We start from the raw sequence: 24,597 nt of genomic DNA, 5'->3' as shown, positions 1-24,597 counted from the left end.
TGTGGTGTTCTGTCCCATCTAGTGGCACTGAGACCACTTAGAGAGAGATGAATGAGTCTGCTCTACAGCCTTAGCTAAGGGCTACATGGCTTGTAGCTCATGCAGTAGAGGCTCATGCACTAAGCTCGAGGCCCCAGGTTCAATCCTGCCCACTGATGACCTGTCTGTATTGTTACTCAGTGAATGGAGAGGGACGGTGTATGTATATCCCCAGGTCCTTTTCTGCAGAACTGCTACCTAGCCAGTCGGTCCCCAGCCTGTAGTGGTGCATGGGATTCTTCTGTCCGAAGTGCAGGACTCTGCACTTGTCCTTCTTGAACCTCATCAGATTTCTTTGGGCCCAATCCTCCAATTTGCAACTCTAAGGGGATGGCCAATGGTTCACCCTGAGATATACAGATCTGGTTAGATTGGAGAGGTTGAATGTGAGCGTTGTGAAGGAGAGAACAGCAGCAGAATGAGAAGCAAACAGCAATTTGTAAATTAAGATTTATTTCATGTGATTTTACAGACAGATTCTTTATGTTTGAGACAAGCAATGTAGTTAGCACGGACCCATTTTAAGTCCACGAAAGAAAACACCTGACATATTAACAAATGGAATCTTAGCGTAGAGTTCTCTAAATTTGAATCCAAGTATGTATAAAGCCATTGCGTAGCTGCAGGAAAGCAGAAAATCAATAGTCTGATAGAAAATGGTAAATTATGTGCTACATAATCAGGAATCTGGTTTATTATTTTTCTTACCACCAGACAAGCAAATCAGGTCTGGGGGGAATAGGATGGTAGTGACGGCCATGCTGGCGCCTGGCTGCGTGGAACAATCTGGGGAGCAGGCACTGTAATCCACTTAACTGCCCCTCAAGAGGAAAGTTTGAGCGCAAGAGGTAGCTGCGGGCAGGTTCTCAGCAGGGAACCAGAAAGCAAAGTGGTGCTATTAGCAAAAATGCTGAATTCTCTGTCCTGTTGGAAAAATGCCACGTTCCATGGCCTCGGAGTGGCAGAATCCATAGGGCATTGGTAAGAGATGAACTGGGCAGTTCACACCTCTTAGAACTGTTGTTTTAAGCTGTCCGCAGACTCAAGCAGGCATCACTGAATCTGTTTACACTCCACAAGGGTGAAGGCTGGAAACATTTTTTTTTTGTTTTGAAAAATGGGTAAAGGAAGGCAAAAATGAGTGAGTTCGTGACCTCCATGAAACCTGTTCGTCAACTCCTTTTCTCACCCTCCTCACGGGGTTGTGACCCACAAACTGAAAACCCTGGAAATAATACATTGCATTGTAAAAACTAATCTAGACCCAGGACACAAACATTGTTCCTAGCTGAGCATTGTGGAGGTTCAACATTAGAGTTTACAATTATGTTATTTAGTTTGAGTTAGCTGGCAGCCAATTCAAACGCAACCAAAAATTCTAGCCAGACAATGCGCTCATAGTTCATTCCTATAAGGACAAGCACAAAATAGCTTAAAACCAAAAAAAGGCAATAAAGTCACTGCGCCAAATTCATTCCTGGAGTAAAACTCCATTCAGGCTGGGGCACAGAAAACTGGATCGTGAACTGACTGCCAAGGGGGTTCTATCTTCCACTCTCAAGTTCTATCAGCAAGTCTGATCGTTTGAGCCTATTCCATGGATGGCTTTGAAAATTATCTAAGAAACCACCTTTCTGTCCACTGGAATGATCTCCTCTGGGCAGCTGCAGTCAACCGGTATTATCAAACTAAGACCAAGACTTTCAATATGACCTGGAATTCTTTGTGGAGCATAATTGCTGAGAAGACTCTGCTGTTGCATACAGATGCTCAGACACTCCAGGGATCAGGAGGGCCATACGGCCACCTAGATAATTCTAGACCAGTAGCAGGTATTGCAAAAGCAGACATGGTCACCCTAGGTACAGTGAGTTGCAGTGATCCAGGCAGGAGGTCACAAAGGAAGGGGTACAGTTTCCCAGCCCAAGCAGACGGAAAAAGTTTACTGAAAGCTGTAGCTACTTGAGGATCAGAAGGATATCTAGCCTAACACATCTGTCAAACTGGGTGCAAACTCCCAATCAAGGCTGACTCTAGTTAAAGCCAATGACTTCCCTTGAGTTTAATCATAGCCTGATGTAAATCTTGGGCACCTACTCACTTCTCTTAAAAAGAAAACCTTCCACATATTTTGCTAAAGAACTCAGTTATCAAATTCCAAAAGATGTAGGCAACCATTGGCTATAGAACATAGATGTTGAATTAAAGAGGGAACCAAAATTCTGAATGAGAATGAAGAAAAGAGAACCCAGCAAAGACCCAAGACCCAGGGCTGTACTTTTGTAGTTAGTAGTGAATGTAAGTAGATCTGAATAAGCTTTCCCTCGCTCAAATATAAGTGCAAATTAATCAGTTTTGCTAGTTACTTATTCCTAAATACAAATCAAGTTGAACTATGAGCCAAATGTAAGAAGTGGTTTGGTTTGCATTGAGTAACCAAACCAAACCTTTGTTTGCTCTCACAGGTTACCCTAAAAATGTTTTATATAGCATCTGAAGTTCATCATTCCAAGGTTCAAACCTAGGGTGAACTCCTGGTTCCATTGACTTAAGAGGGCTAGTCTTTCACCCCTAATATTCTGAGGCTACCAAAGTTTCCTTGGACCATGCAGTCCTGTCCTATGCCAAATAACTTGCAAGGTTACATCACTCCAAACTTTCCTCCTCCCGGGTTCTCTGGTTGCCTTGTAGCATTCCATCTGGGCTGGCTACCTTGGGAGCTAACTGCTCTTGGAACCAACTGCAGCATCAAATAAAATATTTGAATTTGAAGTCTGCTCCAGTTGATCAATAATATTAATGCTTTGTAATGTTCTAATGTCTCCCTCCAGAGGATTTCAAACAGTTCCCCAAACTTTAAAGACGCCACAACACCCCTGTGGAAGACACGTAAGTATCATCTCCAACACCAGGCAGAGACTAAGTTCTACATTTTCAAAACTGGCCTCTCATTTTGTATGCCCAGCTTTCGAAACTCAAGACCTGATTTTCAAAAGTGCTTAGCACCTAAAACTTCAGTAGGAGCTGTGGGTGATCAACGTATCTGAAAACATGTCCATAGGGTCAAACGTTTCTAAGCTAGGTATCTAACATTTGGTTCCTAAATATAAAAAAATCCTCTTTTTCAGAGTTGCTGAGTACCTGTAGCTCCTACTAACGTCCAGTGGAGTTTGGAGCGCTAACCACCTTTCAAAAAATCCAGTTATATTTCTTTAACAGCCTAAATATGGATGTAGGAGCCTAGGTATCTAACCCTGGGCACCCAAAAAACAACAACCCAGGAATCCAAAATCAGAAGCCACTTCTGAAAATCGGGCTCAAATGACTTACTTGCACAGTGTAGCCTTGGGGAAGTGGTAGGGTGAGGACTAGAACCCAGGAACTCTTCCAGTCCCCGCACTCACTCCAAAAACGTGTTGCCTACCACTTGTCAGTTCATTCCCATGCAACCAAAGTCTAAACAAGATGCTGCACTAGTCCATGGAAACTCTCAACAGTAGTTAGGACCCACAGTGGTTCAAATTGCCCATTGCATGCCATGTCACTTTATTTCTGTTTTATCGTGCATCAGCAGGTCTCAGGTAGTTTATTAGCTAGGAACTGTGAAATGTCTCCCTTTTGCAAATTTGGAACCATTGGCCAAAACCCATATCATGAATATAGTTCATCCTCTCTGCACTACTAGAATCGTAGGCAAACCCTAGACGGGTTATTAAACAACTCCTGAGTAACCACTGGGGATCTTTTCAAAAAGCAAATGGAGGTGTAAATTAGCTCTGGATGCCACACAGAGTAAAAGGTTGTCAGAAATCTTGTCCTGGGTAGAGACTGGATTGACACCAAACACAATGCTCCTTTCTAGGCCAGAAAAGCGACGGATGCTGTCAAGAATAATATGCTTTCCCTGTATTTCATCTGCTTCTTGGAAAACTAGATTCAGCCTATATTTCCTCATTCCTTTTTTTAATATGTGTTCATATTTTTTTTTATCGTCGTTTGTGCTGAACAGAATAGCAATCTCTTTCTCTGAGTAGCCCTTTTGTAAATAGTTAAAACATTGTCTAGCCACATAATTTGCTATTTCGTTCATATTTAAGTTTCTTTTTATGGTATAATCACCTGATACATCGTGACCACATGTGGCTTCACTTAACAAGTTTTTTAAACGCTCATAAGGTACAGCTCCTAATTTTTTGTCTTGTACAATCCTTTCCATTTGACTTTTTATGATGTCGTATATGTCCGTGGAATTACGGACCACTTGGGTTAGTGATTCCACAGGGTCATGCTGACGTGCAGGTGGAAGACCAGATACGAAAGGGTGACTTGTCTGTAAATAGTCCAAAAAGATCCAGAAAACACCAGGCTCATTATGACTTTGGGTGATACATTCAGCCTTCCTATACCAACGGCCATCCTCTTCCCGGAAATTCTGTGCTTCATCAACTACTATGTGTTTCACCTTTTCAAAGTTCTTCTTCATGAAAGTTACTCTTGTCACAACCTGGCAAATTCCTTTTTCGCTACAATATAAATAAAATATTTGATAAATATTAGTGTGTGTGCTGCAAAGTACTTCTCTAAATCTAATCAATGTAGATTGAATGCTGTGTCAGTTAAATCATTTTTCTGTAGATTTGCAGCATACCAACAAAACCAATTCCCATCCCATTAAAACTTCGACTTTATTAAGAAAAAAACTGACTCTTACCAAGACTAATGCGTGCATCCCAGATACCCACATACCTTGAACACAGAATTATACCAGAAATCTGCACTCCTCGAGTTTGTTATGTATAGGGCCCTACCAAATTCACAGTCCATTTTGGTCACTTTCACGGTTATAGGATTTTAAAAATTGCAAATGTCATGATTTCAGCTATTGAAAGCTGAAATGTCACGGTGTTGTAATTGTAGGGGTCCTGACCCCAAAAAAGGAGTTGGGGGGGAGGGGTAGCAAGGTTATTGTAGGGGGGGTTGCCGTACTGCTACCCTTCCTTCTGCTCTGCTGCTGCTGGCATCGCTTCCGAGCTGGGCGGCTGGAGAGCGGCGGCTGCTGGCCCGGAGCCCAGCTCTGAAGGCAGTTCCCCGCCAGCAGCAGTGCAGAAGTCAGGGTGGCCTGGTACGGTGCTGTCACCCTGACTTCTGTGCTGCTCCTGCAGAGCTGGGCCCTCAGTCAGCAGCCGCCACTGTCCAGCCGCCCAGCTCTGCAGGCAGCAGCGCAGAAGTAAGTGTGTCGTGCTCTGGCATTGCCTCCCTGACTTCTGCCCTGCTGCCGGGAGGGCGCTGCCTTCAGAGATGGATGCCTGGCCAACAGCCGCCGCTCTCTGGCCCCTGAGCTCAGAAGGGTGGCATTACTGTGACCCCCCCTAAAATAACCTTGTGACCCCCCCTGCAACTCCCTTTTGGATCAGGACCTCCAATTTGAGAAACACCGGTGTCCCCTGTGAAATTGGTATAGTATAGGGTAAAAGCACACAGAAGACCAGATTTCAAGGGGGGAGACCAGATTTCACGATCCGTGACACATTTTTCATGGCCGTGAATTTGGTAGGGCCCTAGTTATGTAGCAAATTTGATCTGAAAATTATTTGAGATCATTTTTTGTGTAGGGATGCATACAGACAGGAATAAGAAAAGGAGTACTTGTGGCACCTTAGAGACTAACCAATTTATCTGAGCATAAGCTTTCGTGAGCTACAGCTCACTTCATCGGATGCTGAAGCTCACGAAAGCTTATGCTCAAATAAATTGGTTAGTCTCTAAGGTGCCACAAGTGCTCCTTTTCTTTTTGCGAATACAGACTAACACGGCTGCTACTCTGAAACCTACAGACAGGAATATTTTCATTCTAATTGCTTTGCCTTGCTGTAGACAAGTTGTATGGTAGCTTCATTGCAAGGAGCTTAATGTACCTTCTATTAAAAGGTGCAGAGTGACTGTGTACTTGTAATATATTAAAATATAATATTATCCATTTAAAGCATTTTTTCCACACATAGGCTTGTAAACTGGGTTTTTTTAAAGCAGCCCTTCCTCAGCAGGCCATTCAAATCTATTTTTTTACATCATCGCTCTGAACTGCTGCTTGTGGCCTTTCAAAATTCACATTCCTGGGGCAACGGGGGCGAACAGAAGGGAGGAGGAACTATTTTAAAAGTTTTCACTTTGATACTTATTTTCGGGATCTTAGATCCATTTCCAAGGAAACAGAAATGAGCACTAGCCACAAGCAGCTGAATCATTTTCAGCTGCTGACCTCCACTTCAAATGTCTGCTTTCCATGGAAATAAGACTCTCAGTTGAGTGTCCCAGCTTCAGGATGCCTGCTCAGATTTATGACGGATTAACTTTAGAAACTTGCTACACGCTTTTCACTGGTGCTTTTGAATATTTAGGACACGCCATAAATCCAGGTTTCAGTTTTTCCTCACACGTGCTACAAATTCTGGTTGGTGATGAATCTAAGGCTCTGCTCGTCACAGGAAAGGCAAACTGAACTGCTATGTTATGAAGCCATGTGGCAATGAGATTTAATACTCTATGACTACAATTCCTCAAAGCATTTAAGCATGTGCTTAACTTTAATCCCATGCTTTAGTTCCGTTGATTAGCATGAAAATTAAAAGAATGAAGTCTTTAGAATGTTTATAAATAAATCCATTTCAATCACAATATTTCTAGAATTCTTGTGGGTTTGAAACTAAGGCTCTCCTCTTTGAAGAAAGGAGGGGGAGGAGTGCTAAGGGGCTCCCACCTTAGCTTTCTGTGGCTTTGACATGTGGGCGCTACACATCACTTCTTTGATAAACCCTAGAAAAAGAATAGCTTCATATCCTTTAACAAGCGGGAGGTGCCTGCTACTTGAGAAGACAAGCCTGTTGGTTGGCTGCCTTTTAACCAAACAGTTCCCAGTATTACAATCTACAGTAGCTTCATAGAATCATAGAATATCAGGGTTGGAAGGGACCTCAGGAGGTCATCTAGTCCAACCCCCTGCTCAAAGCAGGACCAATCCCCAATTAAATCATCCCAGCCAGGGCTTTGTCAAGCCTGACCTTAAAAACTTCTAAGGAAGGAGATTCTACCACCTCTCTAGGTAGCGCATTCCAGTGATTCACCTACAATTCTTTTTCCCTATAATCACCTCCTGGCAGGGGGTGGCCACATTCAGCTTTCTTTAGTGCCCTTTTCATGTGCGGTATATTTATACCTGCCTACTGTATTTTCCACTCCATGCATCTGATAAAGTGGCCCACGAAAGCTTATGCCCAAATCAATTTGTTCATCTCTCAGGTGCCACAAGGACTCCTCGTTGTTTTTGCTGATACAGACTAACATGGCTGCCCCTCTGAAACCTTTAAGCATGGGAGTAGTTACACCACCATTCTAGCACCAATGTAACCATTTGTATAGACCGGGCTCTCGGACATTTCAGCACTTTGTCAAAACGACAACTTGCTGAAACGCCTGAGCCCTGTCCACAGTAGTGTCTATACCATTTTAAGTGCTGGTGCAGCTGTATCAGTGTTGGAATTCAGGTATGTAATTTTGTACCATACATGCACCAAAGAGGGCTGCAACTTCTCCTAAACTGGAGAGCCTTGAAGCCTAAAAAATAAAAGCAAGCAGGAGATGCACTGATTTTAGCACATCCCAGCTATAGCCTCTGTCAGCCAGGCTTCTGTACAACATCCAGCAGAAATCAAAGCTGATCTCCCCCAGTTTAGTCCCCAGTGGAGCCTATCAAGAGAAACCCTGCCTGCGCTCCCCTAGAGGTGAATCCCCTCTGGTCTGCAAGAGGTTAGCTGACCCACAGAGGTGCAGTTTCCACATCCCTGTGGCAATGGAGGGATCAATCTGGCCCAAAATGTTTTACAGTGGATTGCTAAAAAGGGCCTTCCAAATACCATAACAACAGTCCAGATTGTCCTGTAACATGAAAACTACCCTCTCTCTTGTGGCATCATCTCAGGCTGTGCCTATGCTGGCAACCTTAAAACCTAGAATATTCCACTGGAGATGGCTATGATGGAAACTGTTCGTTTAGATAGGGTTCGGGCATTTCTCCCACATGTCCTCTAACCCTGCTTTGTGGGGAGCTGTGCTGCTGGTGAATTGAGTGTCATTGTTCACACTGTAGACAGAGCCTGAAACATCTGCTACTTTGCAAAAGATTTGTTTTGGCTACTGATATACGTTTTCTCCCCAGTTTCAGTGCCCCTTTGACATTTACTATTAATTAACTACGGGCACAGTTTTGAGTTGCATACAAAATGCTCACCTCACAAACGTCTTCAGCGGCGCGTTCTCACAAATGTAGAGAATCTCATCAGACTGGCAGCGAAACATGTGCCTTATCTTCTCGATGATCTTCAGGGCCACTATTGTTTTCCCAGTTCCTGGCAGGCCATAGATAAACAGCTTCCTGCATTTGTGGAGATCTTTTGAAAGTATCTCATATTGTTTAATAGTGAGGAGATTGAAAAACTCACACCCAAGTCTGTCACTTAAAAAAGACCTAAAACCCAGTAAGATTATCACAAGTGAGTCCAGTAATTTTGGTATGTCCTTCTGGGATACAGTGTAGCTAGCAGGGTACTTAACTTGCAAACCTAACTCTGTATTTCCTACTTCATTGGTTCCAAGCTGTAGGAGATGGGGAATCACACACACTCTCTGAGTGTATCCCCCAACATTTACCAGTTTCTGTTTCAATGCACGAGCAGTTTGTCTTGCATATTCAAACATATTCGCAGAACAGTCCTTCTGAGTCACAGAGTACAGCGTTGGGTGTTTGCCTGCAGCTATTAAGAGAGCTTCACAGACAACTTGCTGATTCTCTGGCAATCCGATATCTACAGCCCAGCTCCTTGAAAATATCAACAGTCCCTGAGAATCGTGGAGCTCTTCCATTTGCTCTTTCATTAAATTCTCCAGCCCTGGATACTCTGAAAACAGCCCTTTGGTGAGGTTTTCTGGTGTGTATATTATCCCATTAGAAATTACTAGAAATTGAGAGAATTAGAAAAACATTAACAAATTTTATGACTATTTTCTTCTTTTTTCTTTTGGTTAGACACTGCAATACCATTTTAAATTATTCCAGCTGAATTTCTTGATGTTAAAAATGTTGGATTGGCAACCCTGCAGATCGGAGTCTTATTTTGCACAGAACCACTACAGCAGGAGCAATGGCAAACAAGCTTTCCTGACACACTGCCCCAACCCCCTGCCCATAATCATCCACCAGTGAGTCTCAGCCATACTCTGTAGGGATCCCCTGTAGGGATGGAAGGGGATTTCAGACTCCATGGGCCACTAACACCTTGGCGCCTCTGCTCAGGGCATGTCTACCCTACAAACTTAAGTCAACCTGTGTTAAGTTGACTTACAGTAATTACTGTGGTGGTTCATGTCCACTCAACCCTCCTTCTGTCGGTAGTGCATGTCCTCACCAGGAGTGCTTCCTCTAACTGAAGAGGGGCAAGGAGGGGAGGGGGAGAGGGCTGAGAGCCCGGGCTCTCAGCTCTGTGGCTGCCCCCAGGCTCCCCCACTGGGAGCCCAACTGCCCCCCTAGGCTATGTGTCTGGAATGGTGGCTCTCTCTTTCTGCAGTCTCTTGCCTCATTCACCTCACATCTTCCAGCACTGAAGGTAATGGTGCTATGGCTAATTCACATGGGGAGTCGAGGAAGCCACATCTCCATACAACAGAATAATACACTGCATAACATCCACTGGGCCAGATCCTGGGTTGGTGTAAAATTGGCATAGCACCATTACTTTCAGTGCTGGAAGATGTGAGGCGAATGAGGTGGGAGACTGCAGAAAGAGAAAAGATGGTCTGATAGTTGAGGACGTTGACAGCTGCCCTGAGGACTTGGGTTCTATCCCTGGTTCTGCCACAGACTTTTAATATGATGTTGGCCAAGTCACTTAATTCGGAATTTTCCACAGGTGGCCACTAAACTATGTATTCCTCATTTTCTGGGTGCCCAGTTTGGGACGCTTCGGGCCTGACTTTTAGAAGGGCCGAGCACTCACAACTGCAACTGAATTCAATGGGATCTGTACATGCTTGGGTCACCAGATCCCAACTCAGTGCTTGTCCTTCCAGGTTCCCATGAGCGTTAATCCTGCCTCTGCCACTGACTCATTGCATGTCCTTGGGTGAGCTGCTTTGTCACTGGATTACTGGAGCGTCCTGACTTTCTTACAAGCATTCGGACAAATTATTATTCCTCTGTAAATTTATAAGAGAAGTTCATTATTTATGATTATTTACTGTCCTGTTTAAAACACTTCCCTCAGCCAATCAGGGAGTGGAAAGAACAACGTGTGACATAGGTGTTAAACCACACATCGTGAATAACAAAAAATGAATAATGAATAGTCAATACGAACTGATTATAAACAACCCATAGTCTGAAATGTATTCATTGTAGCTATTCGGCAGATAGTTACAAACATTGAATGTATACATAGAAATGAGGAAAGGTTCAGGAACAATTCATTAGCCTAAAAAGCGCCTAAAGGCAATCAACATTATTATTCCATTTAGTTCAACCAACTGTAAAAGGGACATCAGAAAGTGAATAAAGTGCAAATACTAAGGAAATCCAGCCGACCAAAACTAAATTCACATATTAAGAGTCTGACACCCCAGAGGCTGCAGTGAATTCACACTTGGATTTTAGGGACAGCCACTTAACACAGTAATTCTGTAGAACCCACAGCTTTCTTGTGTGAAAAATGAAAAATGTTGGAATAAATATTAAACTTCACATAAGATCGCACATTTACATAAATTAGCCATGGTGAGGGAGGGTTGGCAGAGGGATAAGGAGGATTCAGATAGGTCAGTGTTAAGACATACCAGTTGGTCTGCTTTAACCAATTTATATGTTCCCATTGCCTTCAGTCCTCAATTCTTCAAAAAGCATGTGTTCTACATACATAGAATATATTTTTTTCTATTAATTTCTAATCATTTCTAAACTGGATGCCTTCAATCATTATGTCCATCAATGTCCAGGTGCCAGAAATAGACTAATACAAAACATTACAAACCAAAGAGACATACCTGGAAACAGAGCTTTTCGCAGATCAGACAGACACATGAGGCCTTTGTTGGAAAACACGGGTTTGGAGAGTGGGGATGCACCTGACAGACTGAGCACAGTCTTCAGAACTTCAGCTAAATTTGAAATCTCTTTAAAAGTAAATTAAAGTTAATATTAACACACTTATTTCACCCCATCACCACCATATGAATTTTTACCCAGCATGCTCTAAGCTGCTCTCATAATTGGTGTGGGTTTTGCATGGTAAATGCACTGGTCTAGCGTGAGCACCATGTGGAAACTCTCAAAATGAGATGAGATTATTTATTTTAACTAAAGGTTCTTATTTGGGTACCCAGCTGCAGCAGCAGTGTCCTTTCACTTTAGCGAGGCTGAGACGATAGAATAATTCTGCTGCATACTGAAGATATGGAGACACTGAGGTGGGGTTTTGGTTGCCAGACCTTGGGTTCCCTTATGCCTATGGTAGCAAGTGGGGGAAGCAAGGCAGGAAAGGTCATTAGCAAGTGTAAATCAGGACCAAGATATTTGATTTCATTCCCATTGGTTTCTTTTTTAATTATCTCTCAGGAGTGTGAACTTGGAAGAAAAGGACTTTGATCTTTGGTTCATGCTGATGAAGAGAAGGCTGGTCATTAATAAGGTTTCCACCATTTGTGATGTGATTACGGATGGGGGACCTCCCCAGTTTTGCACATGTAGCTGAAATTGAGTTGGATGATACTGCAGGGACCTATATTGGCACAGAATATGTTTACCACGTATTCAATAAATGCATGCTCTTTGCAACCGACCGAAAGGGTAGGAGAGCACTCTCATGTCGTTCTACAGGATTCCAGTTTGTTCTCCCTCTTGTTCAGTGTGTGCATAAAGCCACAAGGAGGGTTAATGAGGAAGTGTGGGCTGTGGTATCTTCTCTGTGGCTTTCTCAGACTGTCTCTTCCAATTCAGATGATGTGGTGGTTGTGTTTCCCTGCATCTGGTTGAGATTAGGACATGGACGAGAGACTCAATCCAGATAAAACAGTTATCAGATGTTGATAAGGTGGGAACGCAATTGGAATTTTGGACAAAGACTCTGTCTGCCCTTGTGAGGCCATGTTTTTGCTGTTGCCTTTGTATAAATGTGTTTTTACATCGAGAGAGCTATCTATCTTAGTACAAAAAGACACCTGTTTTAGTAATGAAGACATAGCTTAACGGATGTTGTTTGTTATTCTTGTTTGCTGCTTGGGACTCTGGTTAGATTCCCAGTTACAGTTGGAGGGTTAGCCAAAATGGCTTCCTCTGCTTGCATCTAACCAGGATGTTGACATCTTATCTTTTGGTTGTGACTCTCAATACCATGACTTGTGATTTTGTCACCTCAAGAGTGGGTGTCTACAGTGTGCTGCACCTTAAATCAAGCCAGAAACTGAAGACAGTGGAGAAAGGATAAGTCGCCTTCTTCCATGGCGTGTTTTGCTATGAGCATATCACACAGCCTTGTCTTGCTGTCTCTGGGTTTCCAAGTGGAGTTTAAGGTGTAGCTTTTGACCTGTAAAGTCCTAAATGGCCTGGGATCTCCCAAACGGAGAGACACTTCTCACCTCAGGCCATACCACCACAGCTCAGACTGGCGTCGGCATCTGAGTTCTCATGACAGAAGACAGAGGGGGTGGCTGGCAAGGTATTCCCTTTGAGGGCTTCTCAGTTTTGGAACTCGCTCCCCAACCTTGGTTCAAAATAGCCCATATTTGTTGATCCTTCAGGGCATGCTGAAAGGCTCATCTGTTCATTGGGGGTGTGGGGCTTTGGAGGGCAATCTTGCTAGAGAGGAACTATTTAATAAGGGTGGAGTATTTTTCCCATGCTGTAAGAATTTTAGTTATTTACTGCCCTACACCATGTGGGGTTTGATTTTATATTTGATTCCCTGTGTGTTATGTTAAGGATGTCTAGAGCTTGGGAAAGACACCTTCTATTTGTTCCTAGAAATTATAAATGGTAATAATAATAAAAGACTTCTGTAGCCTCCACTCAAAGATTCTCCCGTAGCTCAATAATGTTCAGTAAGAAAGTGGAAGTGGCCCCAGGATGGTAAAGGACAAATCTAGTCTAAATTAACTGAGTCACATCCCTCAATCGGAACAAACTGATGGAATCCCTTTCACCATGGCCTATGGATGAGTATACTTTGGGAACTGTTTAATGGGGGGTTGTAACTGAATACTGCACTTCTGTCCACCCTCTTCCAGCAGTGGTCCACCAACCCCCTCCAGGGCTCCATTCCCCAGTCCCTCTCCCTGAGAAAACACTGCTGACCCAAGCCCCTGTGGAGCTTCCTCTTCAGATCTCTCTCCCTTACCGTGAACAGTAAGCGCTTTATATCCTGCTTCCCTCTACCCAGCAGACCCTGCTGTAGCCTGAAGTCACTTGATGTGAAAGGGAACCCAGGCACAAGTGGCAGCCATAAGGGCTGGAACTAGTGGTGCCGAGGGTGCTGCCGCCCCCCCGGCTTGAAGTGGTTTCCATCCTACACAGGGTTTACGGTTTGGTTCAATGGCTCTCAGCACCCCTGCTATATAAATTGTTCCAGCCCCCCTGGTGGCAGTTGGGTCCTGAGCTCCTCTGAACAGCCCACCTCACCCTGTAACACACAGGGCACTACACAGTGTGATTAAGGGTGGCAGAATCAGGCCTAAATACTTCTCTTTCCTCGTTGTCTGTCTGAAACACCTGTGCAAACAGGAGAAACCAACTGGCTGTATACACAGTGTTGTCTCGTGAGCACAGTAAACAAATGGATTTTTCAAATGTGGTAACCTTGGTTATAACAACAAACAGGTAAAATAAATTCTGACAGACGTGTGAATTTTCACTTGGCAGTGTCACTTTAAGAAAAGTGTTCTGGGGTTGGAGCACCATTGATTTTAAATTTTAGGATCACTTCCTTGTCAAGCCAACAGTGGCGCTACCATGCTACAAATGCTGATGTTAATTTTAATATGGAAAAAATAAACTATGATACTTTTATTTTTAAAATAATTTGACCTGGGTCAGGTGTTGTCATCAGGTCCATCCAGTCCTCGGCCATCAATCTTTGAAATCGGTCATCCTTCACGATCCATGAGTTGGGATTATGCAAAAACACAGCGCAACAAAATGGCTTAATTTTCACAGCACATACATAGCCATACAAGTTTCCCTGATTATCCTGTACATTCAGGATTTTAGGGACAACAATCAGTTCTGGCTGAGAACTGCAGAAATGGAAGACGAGCTGCACCTTCTGCCTGCCACGCTCTACTATCCTGAGTAATTGATTGGCTGTTACATTCTCTTTTCTACAACCAACAACTTTCCTCTCATCATCCACTCCAAAAAATAAATATCCCCCCTGTGTGTTTGCAAAAGCAGAGATGTACTTTGGTAATTTGTCTTCAATGTCTTTCTGGATGATGTTCAGGTTGTCTGCTGAAGCAAACTCTTTATAGTCAACACGTGTCGACTCAGAGAAGTTCAGCTTCTCACCATGGGTGAGGTGCTGTACATTAAAAATATTTTCAATAGAGTCATGTTCTTCCTCAGCACCATTCAGGACGGCTCTCTCAGCTCCTTGCTCTGTCTCATCAGATCTTCTCCTGGAACACTCTTTCTTCCTTTTGAAAAATTGTGCAGCAACACTGGAACTCATGAGTTTAACAGAAGTGCCACATCTCTGGTACAAGCCTGTTTTCTGGCTGCAAATACGAGATGAAGATGAAATATCTGATGAAGATGAAACTTCAATTCTCCATGATTTAACAAAGATTAAAAGTTTGCTGTTTTGCTTAATGCTTTCAAAGTAGTCTGCAAACATCTGAGATGGAATAAGTTCTGTAAAGGAATCTTCTATATCCTTCCCAAGCCCATCTCCTTCATTGTAGCCCTCATTTTCAATCTCTGCCTCTATCAAACCTCCTCCTGAGTTCAACAATGCACACGCTGCTTGGGAGATATTCTCTTTTTGTTTCTTCTTGATGTGTTGTTTGTTCTTTTCCTTCCTGTATGTCTCACCAAAAATTACTTTTCCAACTTTTACAACCACATCAGGATACTTAGTGTTCAGGTCAACACATGGATGCTCCTCCTCCGTGGCCATCCTGTTCCTGAAACAAGGGAAAGGATAATTCTCACTTAAAACAATAGGTGTGGGCAGCAGGAGGACACTACCTGATGTCCCATGAAAGTACCTTCTTCTGAGGAGGTACATTAGCAGGTAAACCTCTCACTCTGATGGGGTCATTTTGTTTTTAATTCTAATGTTATTAAGATGCAATTATAAATAATGCAGTTCACATATGGCCAAAGTGAAAAAAAATCTTTGTATAAAATTATTGTAACAAAGAGACCAAATGGAAAGGATGCAAAGCCAAGATGCTGGTTAAGGGTTATAAAATCTATTACCTAGGGAGTTCAATCTACTGAAACGGTGTTGGAATTATTCTGGATGAAACCGTGCAGAGGCATGTCATAGCGGTTACCAGAAGATTAAATCTACTGATGAGTGTTAAGCTGTGTTAAGCAAAAGGTAACTATCCTTATAGTAAGTGGATACATAGGCACTGGCTTCCTCATTTCCCTGGCGTGTCTGACCCCCACTCTGCCCCAGGACCTGCCACCCCTTCCCCCAAGACCCCACCTCTGCCCAGCCTCTTCGCACCCAGCCTCTTCCTGCCCCCATTCCTCCCTCTCCCCTGAGTGCACTCGGCCCTCGCTGCACCCCCTCCCTTCCCAGCGCCTCCTGCATGCAGCTGAACAGCTGATCTCAGCAGGCAGGAGGCACAGGGCGGGGGGGGGGGAGGACGGGGAAGAAACTGACAGGCTGGGCTGTCACTGGGTGCTGAGCACCCTATTTTTTTCCCCACGGGTGCTCCAGCCCCATGGGTACAGAGTCAGTACCTATGAGTGGGTATGCTCCACAGTTAGGAGAGGATTACAGCACATTGCCACTAACAGCAACAGACTCTGCATCATCACAAGGACTGCTTTCTGCCTCCAACTAATAAAAGATAATAAATAATAAACTAATAAAAATCCAACAGATTAACCAGCTTTGCAGTACAATACAAAACCTTCATCACAACCTCAGCATGCAATAGATTTACCACATTATTCATGTTAAGTGTGGGGTGTGGTAAGGGTTTATGGTGGAACCATGAGGTCATAATTAATGGTAGAACCAGGAATAGAACCCAGTACCCTTGAACCCCACTCTGCTATCTTAACCCCAAGACCTGTGTGATAGAGTGTACAAATTCCACAGGGGTAACAAGGGGCTAAGGGATTATTTTGGGCCCAGCCACACCCACCCTGCCACACCTGCAGCAAATGCTCCATGATCTGATGGAGGAATTAAAAGACAGGGAAACAGCTCATTTGAGGGCAGACCTGGAAAAGAGCAGATCTGCAGCCCAGAGCTCCAGCAATGCAGTGTGAAGACTGAAGTCTCTGAAACAACTGCCCCAAAGGGGCCCTCCCTAAGGGAAGGGAGAACCCACCCCCCGAAACAACCAGAGGCAGAAGTATTCCCCTCTCCCCTGCATGTGGACCTTGGACATTGGTCATCTCCTCTTATTTTCTTGATTTGGACTCCCCTAGCAGGGGAAAGCCTTGGTCTGAGCTGACCTAGGGGGGAGCGGGTGAAATAGGAAGTGGCCCAGGGAGGGCAGCCTTAAGCAGCCTCAGTTGCCAGATCACTGGTTGCTCAAAGGGTCCTGGGTAGCAGCCCAGTAGAGTGGGAGGACCTGGGCTCCCATACTAACAACCCCACTGTCAGCCACAGATTGTGGCCTGGGCCATGCTTCCCAACCAATGCCTGAGTGAGGACCGTTACAACCTGCCTTCCTCTTCTTACTAAACTTAGGTTTCAGAGTAACAGCCGTGTTAGTCTGTATGCATGTATCCACAGTATGCATCCGATGAAGTGAGCTGTAGCTCACGAAAGCTTATGCTCAGATAAATTGGTTAGTCTCTAAGGTGCCACAAGTACTCCTTTTCTTTTTACTAAACTTAGGCTCTAACCAGCACTGTTTCTGCAAAGGAAACTCATCTCTCACTAATTTATTACCTCTTATTTATTTATATCTTTGAATGTCAGCAAAGTAGTGGATAAAGGAGAACCAGTGGACATAATTTATTTAGACATTCAAAAGGCCTTTGACAAGTCATTTTAACGAAAAAAATTTACAAAAGAAACTAAATAGTTGTGGAGAAAGAGGCCAAGTATCATGGATAAAAAAATCTGGCTCGGAGACAAAACAAAGTAGAATTAAATGGTCAACTTTCATTTTAGCAACAGCCAACAGTGGAATGCCTCAAGATTCCACACAAGGTCTCGGGCTGTTTAATATATTTATTAATGACCCGGGACAGGGGTTAGCAGTGAGGCTGCAAAATTTACAGATGACAAACAGTTTTTTAAGTTAGTCGGTACCAGACAGGACTGTGAAGTACTTCAGAGGGACCTAGCTAAGCTACACGAATATGTAACAGGATGGTAAATGAAATTCAATGTCGATAAATGCAAAGCAATGCACAGTGGAAGGGAAGATTTAAACTACTCATACACCTTACAAGATTCTGAATTAACTGTATTAATTAAAGAAAGGGACCTGGGCACCAACGAAAACTCCTTCTCAATGTGCAAATATAGTCTAAAAAGCAAAAAGATGTGAGGATGCATAAAGAATGGGGTGGAGAATAATATGGACAATATTATAATGCCCTTATATAAATCAGTGATGTGGCCTCATCTAGGACCCTGTGTACAATGCTAGTCGCTCATCTCAAAAAGGACATTGCACAGTTAGAGAAAGGCAATGAGAATCACTGGGAACACAGGAGAGATTTTCGGTGAAGAGACATTGAAAAGATTGGATTTATTACCTTAGAAAGGAGACAAATAAGCGGGGACACAATAAAGACATAAAATAATGGTGTCAAGGTGGTAGATCACAAGCTCTGTTCTCCTGGTCTCATAACACATAAACAAGGAAGCAGGAAATTGAATCAAAAGGTGACAAATTCAAAAACTAATAAAAGTAAATACTTTTTCATACAAAGTGTACACTATGGACCTTGTTGTCACAGGACGTCACTGAGGCCAAGAATTTAGTAAGATTCTAAGAGGGAGTGCACATATAAATGGGTAACAAGAGCATCCAGGGTTATAATAGTTCATGCTAACAAAAATATTGGCAGGGATATTAACTTCATGTTTCAGAGTTTAGGGAAATCTTGCTGGAGGATTCTCTGCTCCTTGAAGTCTTTAAACCACGATTTGAGGACTTCAAGAGCTCAGACATAGGTGAGAGGTTTATCGCAGGAGTGTGTGGGTGAGATTCTGTGGCCTGCGTTGTGCAGGAGGTAAGACTAGATGATCATAATGGTCCCTTCTGACCTAAATATCTATGAATCTCTAATTATTAGAGGTTGAGATGAGACATCATGTGGGGGGGGAGGGGGGATTATCTGACATCTGTCTGTTGTGGAGTTCTTACACCTTTCTTTGAAGCATCTGGTGCTGGCCACCCGATATTGGGTCTGATCCAATATGACAATTCCTTTGTTCCTATGTCAGATATTTGAAATTGATTTAAAAATCAGTTTTGCAGTAAGATGAATCCAGAAACACGGCTGAATTTATGCCCAGAAAGATTCCAAAATAGATTATTTGTCAAATTCTTATCAAAATAAAGAGTTTAATATTTTAAAACTTTTAGTAAAAAAACAGATCTCTTCCTTTTAGAAACATCTGACATATTAAGTTGATCTGAAAATTCATGACTTCTATTTTTAATCAAAGTGTCTGTTTCTGAAGTAAAAGGATAAAGAGTTTAGCAATAGTAAAATCTACATTTCTAGCTGGGTTGGAAGGGGCTCAGACAGCAGCTCAGACCAGCTCTGCCCTGTGTCCCGTTTTCCCTGGGGAAATAGGGTCACCCTACTTTCAGTGCTGTGCAGATGGGAAGGGAGGGGAGCTGCTGCCAGCCGCAGGAGGGAAGTGGGGAGGGAAGGGATGAGCTCTACAAAGACACAGGCAAGGTTATCCCCACTCCCCTCCTGCTGCTGGAGGCAGCCCTGTCCCTTCCCGCCTTGGCACAGTGCTGACAGGCTGCCGCTGACCAACTTCTGGCGCGAACCCGGGCGGAAATCTCGGGGGCACGTGACCCCACATGTCCCCTCCCCCCCCCTATTTTCCCACAAGGAATGTTTCATTTGTTGGGGGGGGGGGGCATGGCTCCCTGGTCCGCCCGGTTCTGGCACCGGTGGCCGCTTTACACTCCTAGGGTGTAAAGTGGTCTTAGTGTAAATGAGAATCAGCCCCCCACAAAGACCAAGACACGATTGCTGCTCTCGGCACCACAAATCCGAGAGGTTTCAGAGTAACAGCCGTGTTAGTCTCTATTCGCAAAAAGAAAAGGAGGACTTGTGGCACCTTAGAGACTAACCAATGTATTTGAGCATAAGCTTTCGTGAGCTACAGCTCACTTCATCTGATGAAGTGAGCTGTAGCTCAGGAAAGCTTATGCTCAAATAAATTGGTTAGTCTCTAAGGTGCCACAAGTCCTCCTTTTCTCTTTACAAATCCGAGACTGACTCCAAGGGCCTGCCCCAGTGTTCCCGAGCAGGGGGCCGCCCAGGAGCCTTCTAACCTGGGTTTCTGACCTAGGAGATGCCGCTGGAAATCCCGCACGGGATCAGTAACGGGGCTGATCATTATACACGGCAGCGGGCACATGCCGTGTCCGGGGGGGGCCGGCCGCGCTCCGCCCCCCCCCCGCCCAGGGGAAGCGAGTCTCACCTTGCTTCGCTTCTGCTCTTCGGAGTTTGCTCGGCCGACGCGGACAAGGCGCCTCTCGGACCCGATCTCGACTTCCCACCTCCCGAGCGCTGCAAGAAACGCTCCTCTCGGCCTCAGCTCGTTTCACTCCCCCCGCGGCTCCGGCCCTGGGTCCTAGCGCTACTGATGTGCGCGGACAGGGCGGAGTCTGCGAGGGAGACAAAACCGGCCGAGTTGGACCCACAGCGCCGAGGCAGAGGCGGGGCTAACCCTGAAGAGGTCTGCCCGCAGGAACACAGGCGAGGGGGCAGGAACTGCTGAGGTCTACCCCCCCGAAGCCAGAAACAGGATGCTGTAAAACGTCATCTGATTTCTTTTTAACCAACGAAACTGTGGATACAGACTAACAGGGCTACCCCCTGATATGGGACCCTGTGATTCTGCTATAAGAGTGTCCACCCCCAGAGACATGCACTGAAACACCTGAAGGTGTGAATTAAAACCCATCTGGTTATTTTGGTCCCACTTTGCATGTAGACAAGGCCTTAACCTCTCTTTGCCTCCACTCTTACATTTATACAATGAGGCTAATACCACAGACCTCACCTGGAGGATGTGAGGATTAATTAATTTGTACAGTATTTGAAGGTGAAGGGTGGGATTTTCAAAACTCCCAGAAAGATCTGGGCACCCAGTTCCCATTAGAAGTTAAACACTCAAGTGAGCAGCCGTGACTCTGAATACTGCCCTGACCTGCTGAGTGGAGTGACTGATACGTTGACGTAGTCACTTTTCAGAGTACAGCCAGACGTTCCATGCCCAACCCGTTCTGAGACCAGCAGTGAACCAGACCCAAGGATGATTTCTTCTTCTTCTTCATAATTTATTTGCAGTGGTGCCCACTATGTATTAGGCACTTTCCAAACACTTAACAAGGACAGTCCCTGATAGGAAGTGTTCCCAACCTAGGAACAGAGGTCTGAGGAAGGGAAATAACAATAGGCAACTTACACCCTTTTTATTTAAAAATCAAGAAAAGTCCCTCTAGGCAGCATGGCTGAGGTGGGTCTTTAGGAGGGACTTGAATGTGGATAGAGTAGGGACCCTTACAGATGAGCTCAGGAAGCTTGTAACATGCCAAGGCGGCTGCGTGGGAAAAGACACGGAGGTGGCTGTGTGAGAATCTGCCAAACGAGCAGACGAGAATTGTGGAACTCATTGCCAGGGGATGTTGTGAAGTTCAAAACTATAATGGGATTCAAAAAAGAATTTAAGAAGTTCATGCAGGGGCACCATTTCAGATTTTGGGATGGGGGAGGGGTGCAAATTTAACTGTGATTACATGGGCTACTTAGGCACCTGAAAACTTTTTTTTTTTTCCAGACAATAATTTAGAAATTAGCTGACGGGAGCACTGTATCTAATTCCTATATACAGAAAGAAAATTAAATAAATATGAGACCCATTCAGCTCTAATACTAACATGTTCTGACATCTTGTGTCATGTCACTTAAGGGACACTGACCAGGCTTAAAATTTTAAAGCATATGCTTACTCTTGAATATAACAATGGAAACAATTGTAGAAAAAAATCTAGATTACTTTCTATCATTTAGGCTATTTACTTTTTGCAGTTCACCAAGCTTGGAATAGATCATTTAACGTTTGGAAACATCCTACTAGGGAAAGGCCCCGCAACTTTATACTGCACCTGCCTGGGACTCTAGGGGTGATACCTCACTACAAATATTAGACTAGAAACTGACTTTAACCAGGAGTGAAACTGACACTTTCAAGTCACTTTCACAGTATGGCCAATCCCAAATATTCAAAAATTATGAGTCAGGCTCATCAAAAATCATGAGATTGGCTTAAAAATCATGAGAGTGTTTAAAAATAACAGATTTGGTGTTCTTTTTATTTGCTTTCTACTTCCTGAGCCTTGAGGGTGCACTGCGTCACATTTTGAATCTTTCTCCACAGCCATGAGGGCCAGAAACTCACTTTTTCTTTAAGAAGGAAGGCTGAAATCATCACAGATCCACTTGACTGCAGGAGTTGGGGCTTTAAAGAAAACAATAATTTATCATGAGACTCATGACAAAATCATGAGAGTTGGCAACACTGCTCACTTCTGTTTAAAGGCTAGTTACTTTCCAGAACGCTCTTCAGAACAACACCACAATGACTGAGTTGAAGTTCTCACAGGCGAATATTTAAAACCAAACACCAAGAAAATTCCACATTTTAAAGTTCTTCTGAGGTATATCAGGGCCACTGCAGGCAGGAAAGGAAAATAAACAGGCACAGGAGCTCTGGGCAGCTCTTCCTCTTGAAAAAAAAAATTTGGACGGTCAAATCTTCCAGTCCTTAATCAGGTAAAACTTCTATTGCCATCAGCGCCTCCACTCATGGATAGTAACGTGTGTTCAATAATTATACACTTCATACTTAACTATCTTCAGCCATCTTATCCAGGGCTATTATTTGATACACATTGGCTCAGGGACTATATTTTCTGGCATATTCTGAACAACGGTGAGCGCAAATGGTGGCAGTGAATAAGAACATAAGAATGGCCATACTGGGTCAGACCAATGGTCCATCTAGTCCAGTGTCCTGTCTTCCGACAGTGGCCAATGCCAGGTGCTTCAGAGGGAATGAATAGAACAGGTATCATCAAGTGATGCATCCCCTGTCGCCCATTCCCAGCTTCTGGCAAACAGAGGCTATTGACACAATAATACAATATCACAAATAATACAAATCATGACAATAACAATCAACTTTATGGACTCTACTGATGCAATTTCTGTTCTTTGTTCTTGAATTGGCCTGAATACAGCTGAAACCTGAAGAATTTGAGGCATAAACACATCTGATACTCATACAGTACTTTCTCATTCCTTCCTTTTCCCAAACTCCGAACAAAAAATGACAAAACAAAATGGTTTTCAGTTAAAATATAAAATTTCACAGCAGCCATTGCTCTACAACCCAGCATGGGGCAGAACCTGCAACCCCTTGGTGGTTAAATGATCTCCTCTCATCTGACTCTCATTCTTTCTCTTTCTTTCTTCACCCTTCCTGACCTCTGTGCTGCTTTTCATGCTGTCAACCATGACATCCTTCCCAATAGCCTGGGAGCCTCAGAGAGCTGGCCTTCTTGGTTTTGCTCCCATGTATCAGAGTTCTCTTTTTTTGCAGCATGCAGCAGAGAAAGGCTGGTCCAATGGACAGAAAGCTAGCCCTCAGGGACCTGGATTCTATTTCCCCGTGGACTTCCTGAATGACCTCAGGCCAGTGTTTCAAAGGTTTTTAGGCACCCCAAAATGCAGCTAGGCATCTAGTGGGGTTTACAAAGCACCTAACTTTCTGGGTGCTTTTGAAAATACCAGTAGGTGCCTAAATACCTTTGGAAATCTGGCTGTTAGTCTGTGTGTGCCTCTGTGCCCTATCTGTACAATGGGGATAATAGCACAGTTCTACTTCACCGAGGGGCTGTGAGAAGAAATAGCTTAGACATTGTGAAGCGCTCAGATATTACAGTGATGGGGCCACATAACTACCACAGGTAGAGTGGGAACTTCTCGATACCATTGCTAGCCCTTCACTTGGTTTTGGCCCCTTCTTCTCACCTATCCCCCTCACATCTCCCTCTTTTCCGAATGTAATCTTGGCTCAGAGAACTCGGCTATATTTCTTCTGAGTTCCGCGCATTCTGTATTCTCCTCCAGATCCTTAATTTAATTACCAGCTCTTTCTTATCTTAATCACCCTGCCTCTGTTTTTAACCAAAGTGCTAACCCCCTGCCCAGGGGCTCAAGCGGAGACTAGCCCCTCTCCTCTGATGAAAAGAAATGGAGTACTTGTGGCACCTTAGAGACTAACAAATGTATTTGAGCATAAGCTTTCGTGAGCTACAGCTCACTTCATCGGATGTATTCAGTGGAAAATACAGTGAGGAGATTTATATACACAGAGGACATGAAACAATGGGTGTTACCATACACACTGTAACCAGAGTGATCACTTAAGATGAGCTAATACCAGCAGGAGAGCGCGATCTCCTTACAGTGTGTATGGTAACACCCATTGTTTCATGTCCTTTGTGTATATAAATCTCCCCACTGTATTTTCCACTGAATGCGTCCGATGAAGTGAGCTGTAGTCTGTGGTCTGTGGTCTGACCCCGTGGGGCCGTTCTTAGGGCTTCCCAATTGAGCTACCTGAGCCCAGCTTGAAGGGCCGCGCCGGCCAGCCCTCGCTGCACAGAGTGGTCCGAGTCCCCCGTTCACACCAAGGCCGCTTCCCGCCGCTGCGGCGGGGCGAAAGGGCCTTCAAGCGGCTGCGAGCGCCAGTTCCACTGGGCCCCGCACTCCACACGCCCGCGCGACGTCCTGGCCCCGCGGGAGTCAACGGCAACCCCCCCCGGGCGGTGCAAAGGGGTTTAGGGTGAACGCGAATCGGCCCCCCCCGACCAAGACACACTCGCTGCTCTCGGCGACACAAACCCGAGACTGACGCAAGGGCCGCGGCGGGCACACGCCGTCTCCGGGGGGGAGGCCACGCTCCGCCCCCCACCGGAGCAGCGGGTCTGACCTCGCGCCCGCGCCTGGAGCGAGCTAAACCTCCCGCCGCCTCGACCCCGCCCCTTCCTGCTTAG

The 24,597-nt window shown here is 44.5% G+C and overlaps 1 protein-coding gene across 3 annotated transcripts; it reads right to left on the bottom strand.

The window, feature by feature from the left end:
- Window positions 1-473: 473 nt before the first annotated feature.
- LOC102931332 (schlafen family member 9) lies at window positions 474-23,900 on the bottom strand. Of its 3 annotated transcripts, none has more exons than XM_043531083.1 (6): window positions 20,685-23,900; window positions 19,953-20,139; window positions 14,159-15,255; window positions 11,125-11,253; window positions 8,324-9,047; window positions 474-4,562 (listed from the first exon to the last, which is right to left on the bottom strand). In XM_043531083.1, exons 3-6 carry the CDS (start codon window positions 15,246-15,248, stop codon window positions 3,752-3,754), a joined length of 2,754 nt encoding a protein of 917 aa, XP_043387018.1. In that variant the 5' UTR covers window positions 15,249-15,255; window positions 19,953-20,139; window positions 20,685-23,900; the 3' UTR covers window positions 474-3,751. The 3 variants fall into 3 exon arrangements, with proteins under 3 accessions (XP_043387018.1, XP_043387016.1, XP_037736763.2); XM_043531081.1 differs by lacking the exons at window positions 19,953-20,139; window positions 20,685-23,900 and adding exons at window positions 18,360-18,384; window positions 18,565-19,515; XM_037880835.2 differs by having other exon boundaries at window positions 19,953-23,900.
- Window positions 23,901-24,597: the final 697 nt, after the last annotated feature.

This window comes from Chelonia mydas, chromosome 17 (genome assembly GCF_015237465.2).
Source record: "Chelonia mydas isolate rCheMyd1 chromosome 17, rCheMyd1.pri.v2, whole genome shotgun sequence".
NCBI classification, from domain to species: Eukaryota; Metazoa; Chordata; order Testudines; family Cheloniidae; genus Chelonia; species Chelonia mydas.
The sequence above is the reverse complement of the archived record's forward strand: the minus strand, read 5'-3'. Positions and strand labels throughout refer to the sequence as shown.

What these genes read in the sequence shown, in the direction of transcription:
- LOC102931332 (XM_043531081.1), bottom strand. An exon ending in GATGACAACACCTGACCCAG is followed by an intron (nt 11,254 to 14,158) that starts GTCAAATTATTT and finishes TTACTTTTAAAG; the next exon opens with AGATTTCAAATTTAGCTGAA. An exon ending in GCGAAAAGCTCTGTTTCCAG is followed by an intron (nt 9,048 to 11,124) that starts GTATGTCTCTTT and finishes CTCAATTTCTAG; the next exon opens with TAATTTCTAATGGGATAATA.